The sequence below is a fragment of the Ursus americanus genome, chromosome X, assembly GCF_024610735.1.
Source record: "Ursus americanus isolate L20-20 chromosome X, mUrsAme1.1.p, whole genome shotgun sequence".
In the NCBI taxonomy this organism is placed as follows: Eukaryota; Metazoa; Chordata; class Mammalia; order Carnivora; family Ursidae; genus Ursus; species Ursus americanus.
In genome coordinates this window covers 78,607,505-78,623,097 of record NC_142164.1, presented here as the reverse complement: position 1 = coordinate 78,623,097, position 15,593 = coordinate 78,607,505, and the positions used below count along the sequence as shown (strand labels likewise).

The 15,593-nt window shown below is 47.3% G+C and overlaps 1 protein-coding gene across 1 annotated transcript in view; it reads right to left on the bottom strand.

Annotated features, from left to right (window-relative positions):
• Window positions 1–15,593, bottom strand: part of IQSEC2 (IQ motif and Sec7 domain ArfGEF 2) — a 76,923-nt gene that overhangs the window by 30,894 nt on the left and 30,436 nt on the right. Inside the window, 1 exon segment of the mRNA XM_087859627.1 lies at window positions 8,757–8,852. Within this exon segment, the coding sequence (XP_087715753.1) occupies window positions 8,757–8,852 (96 nt within the window).

The following is a 15,593-nucleotide window of genomic DNA, read 5'->3' as shown; positions in this document are numbered from 1 at the left end:
CTTGTCTCTGCTTAGACACCCATCTTGGCTCCCCACTGCTTCCTGGATAAAGGTCAGACTCTTCAACTTGGCATTCAAGGCTCCCCCACCACATGGCTTCACTTGGCTTTCCTCGTCTGGTGGAAAAGGCATAGGCTTTAGAGTTTCACAGACCTGGGTATGAATATCAGCCCCACCTCCTACTAGCTGGGTGACCTTGGGTCCACTTCTTTACTTCTCTAGGACTTATTTTCCTCATCTACAAAGTGAGAAAATGCCCATTCCGCAGGCTGTGGTGGGATTAAATGAATTCAAGTATGTCGAGCAACTGCCACAGGGTAGATTTGGTGCTTCATACACAGTAACTGTCATTATCAGTGGCTCACTTCATGCTCAGCCTTCATCAAACTAGCTCGTTCATTATTCCATCAGGATGGCCGGCCTCTTCGCACCTCTGTGCCTTTGCTGACTCTGTTTCTTCTTCTGCACACATCTTTCGCTACTGAAATCCCATATAAACATTATGTCCCAGCTTAAATGCTGCTTCCTGCAGGAAGTCCTCCCTGACTCTCAACCAGAAGTACTCCTTGCTTCCTCCTAGCTCCCCCATCCCTGCCCTTGGTGGTTGCTCCGAACTCCACTGAAGCATTTCTTTCACCAACCCCCTCAACACCCTTGTCTTCACCCCCACTACTCTTGCTCTGCCTCTCTGTGAGAAAGAGAGGGCCCCTATACTATTTAAGGCCAGCCCCACCACTCGGGCTCTGGAGCCCACCCCTGCTACCTCCTCCACAACAATCATCCCCTCTCTCTCCTGTGTTTCAACCTCTCTCTCTCTCTCTGTTTCTGTTGCCTCCTTCTTACCAACATTTATAGCAGCTCAAGTCTCTCCCATCTGGGAATAAAAACCCTCTATCTGCCCCCACATCTCCCTCTAGCAATCACTGTCCCTCTCTCCTCTTCACAGCTAAGCTTCTTGAGAAATTCATCTCCACTGGCCATCTCCACTTCAGTACCTCCCACGAGCTCTCCAACCCACTGCAATCTGCCTTGTGCGCCCACCCTGCCACCGAAACTGTTCTTAGCCAGGTCGCCGAGGACCTCCTAGTGGTTAAAGCCAATAGACTCTCTTCCACCCTCATCTTCCTTCCCCCAGCTGTAACATTTGCCACTCTTAACAAGCCCCTCCTGTGCACGCGGATGGCTCTTTCCTTCCTCTCCTTCCGTGAGCCCACTCCCTGCTGGTTTTCCTCCTACTTCTCTGACCACCCCCACCTCTTCTTCCTCTCCCAATCTCTTATATGTTGGTCCCTCTTCCCCAGTTCTGCCCTGGTCCTCTTCTCTTTCATTCCACACCCTGTTGTCAGCAGTCCTCCTCCATTGCATAACTTCAGGGATGGCTTAGGACCCCTCCCCCATCTCTGTCTCTGTCTCTGTCTCATGGTCTCTCTCCTGGGTCGCAGACCCATCAAGCCTAATGCTCGCAGGGAGCCCCACCAGGACGGCCCTTCAGGCCTTCAGAGCTCATGGGGACCTCACACTCAGCATCTTACCACTGCAAACCCGTCCTCTGCATTCTGCAGCTTAGTGAAAAGCACCACCATCCATCCAGTTGCCCAAGCCCGAAACACACCTGGGAGTCATGCTAGATTCTTCCTGCTCCCCTAACAAGTCAGTCACCAAATTCTGCCGATTCCACCTCCTCATCTTCTACTCCTCTCACTCCTTGTTGGCTCTTTCTTCAATCATACTGGTTTCCCTGCTGTCCCTCAAACATGACCCGCACACTCTTGCCTCAGGGCCTCTGCGCTCCACGTTCCTTCTGTCTGGAACATCATCCCCCAGAGAGGCATGGCACCAGACACATTCTATATATTTAGTTGTTTATTTATTTGTTATCCATCTCACCCACCATAAGATCCATCAGCACCAGCATCTGTTCTATTCAGTGCTGTATTCCCAATGCCCAGCACAGCGTCTGGCACTCAATAAATATTTGTTGAATGAATGACTCCATTGCCAGACCTGAACACTGAAACTCACTGTGAATTCCAACCTCTGCCATCTCTACTCCCTTCCACCCCCACTATTTATTCAGCCTACTACTCCAGTTCTCTCTCCCTCCCAATCACCCTCAAACACATCTCCTCTGCTCTATCCCCAAAGCCACTACCTTAGCTTACCTCTCTCTTGGATTACCACAGCACCCTCCTCCCTAGTTTCCCTTCTCTAAAAAGCCTCTTTGATGTGTCACTTTGCCTACTCAAGAACTGCTCATGGCTCCCTAGCTGCCAACCATGAGGAAGGAAGCCTGAATGCCCCAGACAGCTGTTTGAGGTAGGTCTAAGCTCCGCCCCCTCCCACATTCAATTTCACCATCCCCCACCTCCGGGCCTTTGTGTGCTCTCCCAGAGCATCCTCCCCTACCTCTGGCTCCCCAAATTTTTATGGACCTTGAATGATTGACTCAAACACTACTTTCTTCAGAAAACAACCTGACTCACAAACCGGACGTAAATCCTCTCCAAAGTCCATAGAGAGATAAGTGTCTCCAGTGTCGTTCTGGGATCTTCAAGAACCAAGTAGGATGGAAGTTAGTAACCACCAAGGACACTGAGTGCTGGGTAAGCATTAATAGAGGTTCCCTTTTCCTCTTGCACTATTACCCTCAATTCATGTCTCTGTGGCCCTCTGCTAATGCCAATTCATCCTTGTCTCCTCCCTTTCCTTCATCTTCTATTGAGTCTATCTCATTAATATCTCTCAAAGGCTTTTGATTCCATAACTTGAAATTAAAATGTTTCTTTATGACAAGTGCCCAGTCGAGTAGGGCAACAGGGTAGTTCTGCTCAAATCCATTCCCTTCTGTGCCAACACTCCAGTTTAGGCCCTCCAGCATACAATCCATTTCTCATAGTGACCGCTAGTGTGATGTTTCTAAAACAGGAATTTTACCAAATTTCTGTCCTATTTAGAATCCATTTCCATGACACTTTGTCACCAACAACATTGGTTCTTGACCTTTTTGGAGGAACACAAACCCTTTATGCATGTAACAAAAGCCATGGACCATCTTCCCAACAAAAAAATGTCCATAGATGCACACACAAAACATTTCGCACTCAATTTCAGGAGGCTCATGAACCACCTAAAGCACATGCCACCCAGGTTAAGAACCTCTGGCCCTACCCAATAACATCTAGGTTCTCCTGAATATGCCACTCCTTCTGCCTGAAATGTTCTTCCACACTTCAGCCTTCTGTCCCTAACTACCTCTTACTCATCCTCTAAGACTCACCTCTTAGACTGAGTTGACCTGCAGCAGTCCTGGACTGGGCCAGATCCCTTCCTTTAGGCTTCCACAGCACCCACCCGCCACCATGAGCCCCTCTATCATAGCCCTCCTCGGTCTCCCCAACTGACTGGGGACTTGCAGAAGGCAAGAGCCATTACCCAGCATAGGCCCTGGCTACAGCAGAACTCCGTAAGTGTCTACTGAAATGAGCACTAAGAACAGCTACACTTTTTTTGAGTACCCATTTATGTGCCAGGCCCTCAGCAACTGATCTCATCTATAAACCCCATGATGTTGGTGGTATTGTGTTTCTTTTAACAGATAAGGAACTAGGCTCAGAGATGTGAAGGGACTTGTTTATGGTCACCCAGCTAGTGAGTGAAAGAACTGGGAATGAAACTGAAATGTGTTGGCACCAGTACAAATTTTGCCCACCAGGCTTCCCTGCCCTGGACTGTGAGACTGGAAGATGGCATCAGTAGAAGAACAGGGCCAAGAACCAGGGCTAGAGTGCCCTGTCTGGGCTCCATTTCCCAGGGCCACCTGCCCATTTTTTCCTTCCTGTGTCACCTTCATGGCAAGACCAGAGATGTGGCTCTTTCTTCTTATAGTGCAATCCCCTCCATCCTGTGTACTACTCTCAGCCTGCTCATCTCAAAGCCCCACTGTGGTCAGGCCCATTCTTTGCTCCAGAACCATTCCCAGATCCAACCCAATCGAATGCTACATACTTGGCTATGAGGAACACAAGACACACGTGGTCCCTGCCCTTCAAGAGTTGATAGTCACCCAGGAATTCTACATGTACCATCTCCAATCCTGAATCAGCCCTGAGAGGTAAGTGGTCATTAGCCTCATTACACAGATGAGGAAACAGAGGCTCAGAGGTTAAATGGCCTGCCCACAGTCGTAGAGTTGGTAAGTGGTCAAACTTAGATTTGAATAAAGAAAGGTACTGACTCAACTATTTTCCCCCATTAGGTCATCTTGTTTGGAAGAGCCAAAAAAGTAGACAAGACCACTTCTGGAAGGGTTGGGGGACAAAGGAAAGCTATTACTCTTTCAAGACTCAGTACCCATGTCCCCTCCTGTAGGGTACAGATGGGATTAGGTGCCCTTCCTCCAGAAGGCCTCTGAACCTACTTCTTTCCCATAGCAAACCACACTACGCTGTCATTGTCTATGTGTCTCTCCCTTCTAGACTTGAGCTCCCTGATGGTAGGACCAGATACAATTCATTCCTGTATCCCACAAAGGTTCAGCACAAGGCCTTACCAATGGTAGGCAGGACAAATCTTGCTGAATGAATAAGGTGGTATTTGAGCTCGTTATTAAAAGGAAAAGCAAGATCTGAACAACTGGACATAGGGAAATGGTATGAAGGAGGAAGGAAATAAGTTAGGGAAAAAGTTAAGGAAAAAGGCCAGCAATTTTGAAATTATGACAGGATGTGTATAACACGTTTTCATCATCGTTATGTGGATTTTCTTTTCCTTTCAACAATGGGATAATACTACAAGCTCTGTTCCGCAACTTGCTTTTTTCCATATAACAGTAAGTCTTGGAGATCCTTCCATGCCCATATACAGAGATAGACCTTTTTCTTTTGATCTGTAAGAGCATTCCATAGTAGGGGTGAATCATGAAGGAAAAGCTGCTGTCTATTGATGGACATGAAGGTTGTTTTAATTTTTCACTATTATAAACAATGCTGCAATGAACATCTTTGTGTATGTCTGGAAGTAGTTTTGAAGGATAGGCTCCTAAAAGTTCAATTGCTGGGCCAAAGGAATGCACATTTTGTTTAAAATGTAGCTAAAAGTTATTTCTGTTGCTTTAAGATTTTTATAGACTGACTAAAAGATTATTCCTACTCACACAATCCTGTCTTTATTTTGAGTAGCATACATCATGCAACCTTTTCATTAAGAGTTGGCTGAGAATGCTATCCTACAAGGGCATGTGATAAAGAGTTGCACAGTACAGTTTATGCTTGCAGTTGGGACTGAATGTTTTAAAAAGACCTCTGGTTGGGGGACCATCTAGTAGTAAAGCATTAGAGAAATCTACCTCCAAGACATGGTTCTCAGGTTCGAAGTGTTTAAGATTCTGGGGGCAACTAACAAATATGTGCCACAAAAACTGCACCAATTTGCACTCCAGTCAAGGAATATGAGAGGTTCTGTTGCCTCACAACTCTTTCAATCTGCTCAATTTTGGCACTTTAAAATTGGTGTTTCATTGTTGTTTTAGTTCCATTTCTTTAGCTATGGGCAAGCTAGAGTATCCTTTTTCATTCATCAGCTAATGGATGTCGATTTCTTCGCTGAATTGTCAAATCACGTTATTTCTCTATTCTAAATGTGGTATACAACTTTTTCTTATTGATTTCCAGGTGATGATATATAGACAGAAATATTAACCTTTGCCTGATACCTATGTAGCAAATACCTTTTCCTAGCCTGTTATGTTTTAACTTTGTGTATAGTATCTTTCTCCACACAGAAGTTCTTAACTTCAATGTAGCCAAAATTACTGCTCTTTACTTTATGGCTTCTGGGTTCTTAAGTCATGCTCAGAAAGGCTCCTTCACCCTAATATTATAAAAATATTATGTATTTTCTTCTGGTACATTTATAGTTCTATTCTTTGTATTTGATTTTATATGAGACAGGGGTTTAACTTCATTTTTTCCCCAATGGTGGCCAATGGTCCCATCCCACTTACTGACTCCCTACTGATTTGACATGTGTTTTTTTTATCATAAATTAAATTCCCATATGAACATATGGGTTTGTTTCTAAACTCTCTATTTTGCTCCGTGTATGTCATTGTCTATTTCTGTGTTAATATATGTAATTTCTGCAGCTTTATGGTAAATTTTGTATTTAATAGAACAAGTTTCCCCCCTCATTGTTCTTCTTTTCCAAAATTTTCTTAGTAATTCATGGGGATTTACTCTTCCAAATGAACTTTAAAATCCAATTGCTCAATTCCCAAAGAAAATAACCACTGAAATTTTAATGAGAAATGCATTGAACCTTTTGACCAAATTGAGGGAAAAAATATCATTTTTACCATATTCAATCTTCCCATCCAGGAACAGGATAGGACGCTTGACTATTCAAGTCTTCTCACAAACTTTGGTGAAATTTTAGTTTTCTACAGAGAAGTATTTCATGTTTCTTGTCAATTCCTAGGAATTTTATCATTTTCCCCTACTATTGTGAAGGAAATCTTTTTCTACTATGTCTTCTTTTTTTTTTAAGATTTTATTTATTTATGTGACAGAGAGACAGCCAGCGAGAGAGGGACACAGTGGGGATTGGGAGAGGAAGAAGCAGGCTCCCAGTGGAGGAGCCCGATGTGGGACTCGATCCGGAACACCGGGATCACGCCCTGAGCCAAAGGCAGACACTTAATGACTGCACTACCCAGGCGCCCCTCTACTATGTCTTCTGATTAGATATTGCCGGTATTCAGAGAAGCTAATGGTTTGGGTATATATTTATCTTTTATCTAGCTATCTCACATAATTTTCTTATTAGTTCTAATAAATATTCCTTTTATTCTCTTAGATTATTTAAGTAGACAACCACATCATCCTCAAAGAGTGCTAATTCTGAGTCTTTCTTTCTAATATTTATACCACTTTTTTCTTTTTTTTACCCCACTGGTTAAAACTTCTAGAAAATATGTTGGTTAGTGACAGTGATGGCAGTCACACTTACTTTGTTCCTGAACTTAATGGCAGTTTATTTAGTATTTCACTATTACATTTGATGATTGTCTTTGGTTTCTGATAAAAAAATTCTTTATCAATTTAAGGACATTTTCACTAATAGCTTACTATACTAGTTATCTATTGCTGTGTAACAAATTACCCCAATACAGCAAGATATAACTAGGACACTTACTAAGAGTTCTAAAATCAAGAACGGATGTGTAATTCTATCAGATTATTTTTTCAGCATTTATGGTGATAGGTATATGTTCTGTTTACCTTAATCTATTAATGTAATCCATTACAATAACAGCTTTCCTAATGTTGAACAATCCCTGTGCTCCTGGGACAAACCTTCATTTGTCACGATACATTCTTCTTTCGATACACTGATGGATTCAGTTTGATACTATTTTATTTAAAATATTTGTGACTTTATTAATATATGAGATTAGGCAGATTAGGCTATAGTTTTCTTTCTTTTCTTTTCTTTTCTTTTTTTTTTTTTTTGTCTAAACCTATCCAGTTATACTAGCTTTCTGGAATGAACTGGGAAGCTGTCCATTTTTTTCTATTATCCGATCTTTACAGATTCTATAGAACTTCCATCACACCAGAACTTCCATAATACCAACTGGGCCCTGGTACCATTTCCGAGTAGAAAACTTTGACCATCTTTTTAACTTCTTCTATATTGTTCTATTCTATTCAGCTTTTCTGTCACTCCTTAAATCAATATGGTAATTTTTATTTTCCTAGAAAACCACCCATTTCATCTAGAGTTTCACATTTATTGGTACAAAAGTATAAAAGCATCTTTTATGACTTTTTTCATCTCTTCAAAATCTGTGGTTAAATCCCCTTCATCATACCTTATTTTATTTATGTCTTTCTTGCCTTTTTCTCTGTCCTATTTGCCAGAGGACGGTCTGTCTAGTTTACTCGTCTTTTCAAAAACCACCTCTTAGTTTATCAAATCTTTTGTTTTCTATTTCATTAATTTCTGGTTTTATCTATAGTGATTACTTTATTCTGCTTTCTTTTGGTTGTTCTTTTTCTAAATTCTTGAGTGGAATAATTAGTTCATTTAATTTAAACTGTCTTGTTCTCTAATAAAAGCATTTAAGACTATAAATTCTCCTCTCGGAATCCCCCATGGTCACATCCTGTAGGTTTTGATATATAGTATTCCCGTTGACATTTATTCTAAATAGTCTATAATTGATACTTATCCTAAATAGTCTATAAATTCCATTCTTGTTTCCTCTTTCACCCAAGTATTTTTCAACTTTCAAATAGACCTAACCTTTTTGCCGTTGCTATGAATATTTCATGTTATTGCATTACAATTAGAAAATGTAAAATGTGATTTCCAATTAACTTGGAAATAATGTTGTTCTCAAAGGTGTGGGCGATTTTTCCCTCTGCCTAAACACCCTTCCCCATCCTATCCAACTGGCAAACTCTTACTCATCCTTCAAAACAGCTCAAATATGACATATTCTTGAACCGACCACTCCCACTTTGGGGGGCAGGTATCTAGGGAAGGATTTTTAAGGAAGGACAAACTACAAACAGAACCTGAATGTCCTCTTTGGTCTCCTACCTGGTCTCCCAGTCACTCTCCTCACATGCTCAGACATCCATTCTACATTCATTCCAGGGGCTAGAGGGAGATGGGGGAGGGGGTCTGGCAATGCTGTGGCAGATTTGTCCGGAAGGGTGAAGGATGGGGGGAGGGATGGGTCTAGCTCTTACCTGCTCTCTGCCAGCCTGCCTGAGGGGGTAAGCTTCATGGAGTCAAGGACCTGAGTAGGACAGCAATACTGGTGTAGAGTATGAGACGCTGTGGACCTGAGAGACAGCAAGAGACAGAGAGAAAGAGAGACAGAGAGAGAGACAGGGAGGGAGGGGAGAGGCAGGATGGGGAGTAGGGACAAGGAAGTGAGAGCGAGTGGGGAAGGGGAGAGGGAAGACTGGGAGGAATGGGTGTTGGAGGATTGGGAATGGAAGAGAAGGGGTGGGAGGTGGGGAGGTAGGGCAGGAGGGAGAGAAGGGAGAGATGGAGGGAGGGAGGGAGGGAGGGAGGGAAGGAAGGAAGGAAGGAAGGAAGGAAGGAAGGAAGGAAGGAAGAAAAAAAGAAAAAAACCACAAAGTCAAGAAAGAGAGGACGGCACTCAAACCACAAACAGAACACAACGACAACAGGGGGCAGCAGAGACAAAAGAGCCGGTCTGGGCCTCCTGTGTTCCAGGTGAATCCATGGGGACCTGAGCCACGGAGACACTGGGACACCACAGCAGGGAAGGGGGAAGGGAGCCCTCCTCACACCAGACGCCACACGGGTAGGGAAGAGGGGAGGGGAGGGGGGATGAAAGAGAAAGGGAAAAGCTGTATTGGGGGGGCTCCCCCTTATAGAAGACCCCTTATAAGAAGGGAGGAAGAGATGGAGAGAGAAGAGGCTCTGGATCCAAAGAGGGGGAAGAACCCAGGCCAGGTGGGTGGAGGAAACACTGTAGGGAAGAGAGGGAAAGGGACAGAGAGAAACCGAAAGAGACAAGGAAAGGGTGAGACAGAAAAGGAGAAAGACAGAGAAAGAGGAAGACAGAGAAAGGGCGAGACAAAAGACACAGAGAGAAGACAGGCAGAGGCAGAGAGCCCCAGAGCAAAGGAGAGGAGAGGCGAGGGCGGAGGAGAGCTGAGAAGGTCTCAGTGGTCTAGGTGACAGGATGGGACTGGCGCTGAGTGGGTGGGTGGGGCCCAGTGAGCCAGAGGACAGGGTCGTTCCCAGCAGGAGTCTTGGCTTCCAAGGCCAGTGCTGTGCCCCCAGCCCAGGGCAGAGCCCACACTCCACCACCCCCCCCCCCCCGCACTGTGCCCCCACCCCTAGTGCAGGGTCCAAAGGCCCCTGTGCCTCCTGCTTCCCACAATTAAAGTCCAGAGAATGGGCCGGGGGGCGGGGGGGGGGGGAGGCAGTAGGGTAGTGAGGCTGAGGGCCTGGTTTATCCAGTGCAGGGTGGACGCTGAGAGTGGAGCTGGCCCTTTCAGGTCACCCAGCCCCTGTCCCCCACAAGCCCCTGAAGGCAGGTTGTGGTCAGGGCCTAGCTGTTCCAAAGCGCAAGAAAAGGCCAGGAAATGTGGCTGCAGGCCATTCCAGCTACCCAGTATCTCACTTGTGATTTTGAGGATGCCCAAATCTTAGATCCTTATAGAGATCTTAGAATCTGAGACTGTTCTTGTCAGAGACTCTGAAGTAATCATCATCATCAGAACAACTGTTTTTCAAGTGCCATCTATGTGCCAGTCATGAGCCCCAGTTCTTGACTCATTATCTCATTAAACCTGAGAGGTAGAGCCCCTTCAGCTGCTGGAATGTTCGTATCAGAGAATCTCAGCGGCTATGCGGAGCCCTGCAGTGCTGAGCCAGGCTAGCATGCCAAGGCAGCCACTCGTTACACCCCTCATAAGGCCCACAGACTGTGCTGCTCAGGGCTCCAGTGTCCTTACAACGCTGGGCACCCAGATGTCCATGCGCTCACCCACTCTCGCTAACTCCCTCCCCAAGCCAAAGGCCTCCAAGAGTCCAAGAGGGGAGCCAGGAACCAGGAAGCCAGGAGGCTGCTGAATCAGCAGCCCAAGGACCACGTCCAGGCCGGGGCAGGGAAGGAGGGGGTCAGGCTGCAAGGTGGAGGGGGCTAGTTTCCTACCTGCTACTCCTCCCGGGGGGCTCCATGGGTCTGGACCTGTCCCGAGGGCAGGCCCCCTGGCCGGGCGGTGCCTCCACTGTGTCACCACCCCCTCCTCCCCAGCCCTTCCCTAGAAGGAGGAACCAAGGAGGCGGGGCCAGGCCAGCCGGGCGGTAGGCCAGACTGCAACTGGAAACTTTGCTCCTTCCCCTGCTCCCCCAGGAGGGCTGGGAACTCCAAGTAAGAGGAAGCAGTTTTGAGAACTCACAGTGACTCCTCTGGGCCAAACCCAGGCTAGGCTCCCTATATACATCTTTGCTGGAATCTCCCCAAGCACCCTCTTAAGTATGTGTCACTAGCCCCACTCTCCTGAGGAAAAAACTGAACCAGAGATGTTAGGTAATTGGGCACAGGTACTACAGCTACTAAGTGGCAGAACCTCAAGATCAAGACCTGGTTTGGCCATTCCCCAGATGTGGAGTCTGTCCCCTCGGTCATATTGCTGCCTTGTGAATACAGAAATCTTTCCATAGAAGCTTTTCAACAAACATTCTCATCTTCTCCACAATTAAAGAGACTCTGTTTTCTTGTTGTGCCCGGATGTTCCAGATCAAGTAATATTCAAATCAACCATTTGGGGAAATCAAGATGAGGCCCTGGCCAATATTCCTGACCGCTGCAATAAGCTCTCATTCTCTCCTGTGTTGTTTCCTGGACTGGCTAAGAGAAATGCTCCCTGAAGAGAAGAGCAAAAATCAGAAGAAACGCCGTTCTGGATCAAGAGGCTCTTCTCCCAAGGAAACTGCCCTGCCTGACTTGACAGATGGGGAAATTGAGGCCTAGAGAGAGGAAGAGTCTTGCTAATGTTCACACAGCCAGTCAGACTAGAATCCAGATGCCCTGACTCCCCACCTACCTATCACAATCATCTCTGTCTCTCTCTCTCCTCCATATGGGTGCAGCCGGAGAAAGGAGAGAATTTGGACATGTGAAGGATTGGGGAGGGGGGTTTCCTGAAGAGGCCCACAGCTCCAGCTCAGAGTGCTCCTGTCCTTTCATGGCCCCAGAGTCTAGGCCCCTGGCTGTTCTGAGCAGAAGGCGGCCCTGGGAGGGGCCAGGGGGGCAGTGATCTAGAAGGAATAGGAACTGACAGGCAACAGGCCAGCCTTCCTGTCTTCCTGCCTCCCTGCCGGGGCAGCTGGTTCCTCTCAAGAAAGCCAAAGCCGCTGAGAGAGATAGGCCCTCCGGACCACCGCAAAGTTGGCATCTGTGGGCCGGTCGTGGCCTCCTCTCCCTCTTACCACCCTCTAAATCCCCTGTCCTCCAGGCGCGGCTCCAGCCTCAACCCCTGCTTTTTTCTCTCTCCTTCAGCAGCCCTTCTCACTCCTGCAGCAGCTGTGCCCTGTCCCCACACACCCCTGGCCCAGACCTTCCTCTTGGCCTGGTAGGAGCTGAGAGACAGAAATGCTAGTCCCGGCTTTATGGCTGAGGTTGTGTGACCCAGCGCAAGCTCCTTTCGCTCTGTGGTGAGGCAAAGAGCCTACACTGGGGTGCCTGGTAAGAGCGAGTGCAAGTCCCAGCTCTACCACTTCCTAGCTGGATAACCCCTCTGAGGCTCAGTTTCCTTATCTCTAAGAGACAAGTGGCAATTTCTACCTCGTGGGTTCTTGTGAGGATTCAGTGAAATGAATGTACATCTATGATGAAGAGTCAGCTTGAGCCTGAAAGAGTCTGACCCCTCTCCCCGTAAGACAGGGGAGACCCACGGGGAAGCCTATTTGTTTCAAGGAAGGGGAGAATTCTAGGAAGACATCTCTGAGCCACTCCTGGAATTCAGACATATCTGAGAATGTTGGGTAGACTCGTGTGATGACCCCGTGGCTGAAAGGAAGAAGAATTAAAGGTGAGGAGCTTGACCCCAGCCACAGGGCACTGGAGGGGCCTTCACTCCCTTATTTAACAGATCCTGTGGACCAGGCACTGGGCCTGATCTCATGGAGCTTGTATCCCAGAGAAGACAGACATTCACCAATGAATGGAATTAAGCTGGGCAAAAAGTGGTGGTAGCAGGGGAGAGTGTTCCAGGCTGAGGAAACAACTTGGACAAAAGACCTGAGGCGGTATTTCCAAGAACTGCGAGGAGGCCAACACAGCTGAGCGGAAAAAAACAAAGGGGAGAGAGGCAAGACTGGAGATCTAGGCAGGGGTCCAATCATGCAGAGCCACGGAGGCCACGGTAAAGTTTCAGTATTGATACTAAGAGCAGTTTGGCAGCCTGTGGTTCGTGGGCGCCCCCATTGTGGGGAGAGGGAGTATCTCTGAAGCCCTTGAAGTTGTATGGAAAATATTAATGAGTAACAGCATGTCTGGGGGGGAGAGAATAGCTTTCATCAGATCCTCACACGGGTTTATGATCCCCAAAGGGCAGGGAAGCACCTTATATGATTCCATTCACTAAGCTTCAACCATAAGCTAGAGGGAGGCACCCTGGGACCTTCTCTGAGCTGGCTGCTACCCCCCACCCTCCAACTAGTCTCAGCCTTCTCCCCCCCATCTTCAACCAGTACTCCACCGAGACAGAAGCACTTACATTCTCAACCACACGGCTGTCCAAGCCTTCTCTTTGCCTCTGCTCAAAAAGCCATTCCCCACCCCCAACTCCCACTGCCCCCTCTCCACCTCGCTAGCTCCCCTTTGTTCTTCACAAGTCAGCTTAGAGGCTGTGCCCTCTGGGGACCCGCCCTGACCTCTCTCCCCTGTTTCCTTCCCACCTTGCGCTTGTCTCAGCATCGCCTGTTCACGTGCTGTTGCTCCTTCTGGGCCAGGAGCCCTGTGGAGACAGGGGCTGGGGCTTATTTATCCCCGTGTCCCCAGCACCCAGCACAGGGCTCCTAGTCACACGGGTCAGTAAGTGTGGTAGACAATCCACCCTGCGGCGGAGGTTGCAAGATGGGCTGGTAGACACTAGAGGGCACTGCAGCCACTGCAATCACGGCCTGATGCTGCCCAGGCGGCCCCAAGGCGGCCCCAGGACCAGGTGCGCAGGGAAGCAGAGAAACTCTGCTCCTGGGGCCTGCAGCTCCTCAGCTCTGGGCCTAATTGACCAGAGTCCCAGTTACAGCTTCCCAATTTACCTTCTGCTCCCGTTCCAGACCATTTCTCACGACAGCCCCATTCCTCTGCAGATACAGCTTTAGTTCTTCACAAATGCAGGCGCCAAACACGCCTCCCACAGTCTTGGCATAACATTTTCTGCTCTGCCCCGACTCTCCACTTCGCCTCGCCCCACCCTCACTGCTCACCTGGCCAATTCCTACTTGTCCTCCCAGTCTCAGCTTAGATGTCAGCTTAGAGAAGCCTCCCTGACCCTCAGGCTGGGTTGGGTACACTTCTGAGAGGTTCCCGCCCTGCACTTCCCCGGTAATTGTCTGTTTTCTTGTCTGTTTCCCTACTGGACAGTGAGTCTCCTCAGAGCAGGACTCTTATTCATCGTTGTATCAACTGCTTCTAATTTAGCGCAGTGCCTGGCACATTGGAGGTGCTCAATAAATCATCCTTGAGGGAATGAATGGATAGATGGATGAATGGATGGATGGATGGGTGGACAGGTGGGTGGGAGGGTGGGTGGATGGATGACTCTGGCAAGTCCCTTTACCTCCACAGGCTTCAGTTTCCCCACAGCGGTAAAGTACACATAATCACCTCTACTTGGCAGGGTGGCCGAGAGGCTTAAAGAGAATGTGTGCCAAATGCTCCCTGGCAGTACCTAATATGCAGCAGACATTTTGTGGATCAAAGCAATTATTAATATTTGGAAGAGTTAAAAAAAAAGGAGGGGAGGGGAGAGAAGTTGAAGGAGACCCTGCCCGGAACCTGGGATGGTGTCTCCCACTCACATTTACCATTTACACGTGGAAGATGGCTTTAACGATCATGAGAAAACTATCATTCTTATTAAAAATAACAACAGCACCTTCTATGTGCCAGGCCAGAAACAGGAGGCCCTGGGGAGGCGGTGGGCAGCCTCCAAGTCTCAGCCAGAGGATGTGAGGCCAAGGCCGTGGGCATTGGCCCTGCGTCTGGAGAGCAGACATAATGGGCACAGCTGGTTCCAAACTCTTTACTCATAGGTGAAAACTTGTCTAAGAGGTCATTAATTCTCTCTGTAATTAATATAAAACTGCAGGGGTTTGTATTAATGGAAAAGTAAGCTCAAGCGTCAAGCTGATAATATTGATAATGTGTGCTTGTAATTATATACTGCAGATAACTATAAATTCAGTCACTGCACTAATAAAATGTGAAAATTCCCAAAGCAACCAAGAACTCAGTAGCAGCTGGTACCCTGATGAGCACTGACGCCAGTTGTTCCGAGGTTATGAAAATCACCACACACTGATAGCAACGGTAATATTCACTGTGCACTTAAAAGCTGTTCTGGCATTTAAAGGGGGGAATTATTTCGATAAAATGGGGTGTTTTAAGAAAAGAACACGGAAATTGAAAGCACAGTGAGAAAAGGTCAACTTGCATTAGAGTAGGAACGGAAGTCTTGATGGATGGGCAATCTTAGCACCGTGGGCTCTGAGCAGACTGTCCCACCCCAGGCACTGACCTCACTTACGCACCCAGAAAAACTGCTCACTGTGGAAGTATTTGACCTGTCTCCCCTCACCCACTTCTAACAGAACTGACTCCCCCCCACAGCTCCTTGTTGTTTTGTGTTACCACAGGCTGGACAGAAACACCGCAGTCATATGGAATGGACCCTTAAGCCAGAAGGTCACATAGCTTGTGAGCTGCCAGCCACAGCAAGTCGTGTGAAAGCAGAGGAGGCTAGTCCAGAGAGACAAGTCAGTGACTAAGAGATGACAGGGATCAAGCAAGCCATGAGCTACAGAGAGAACGA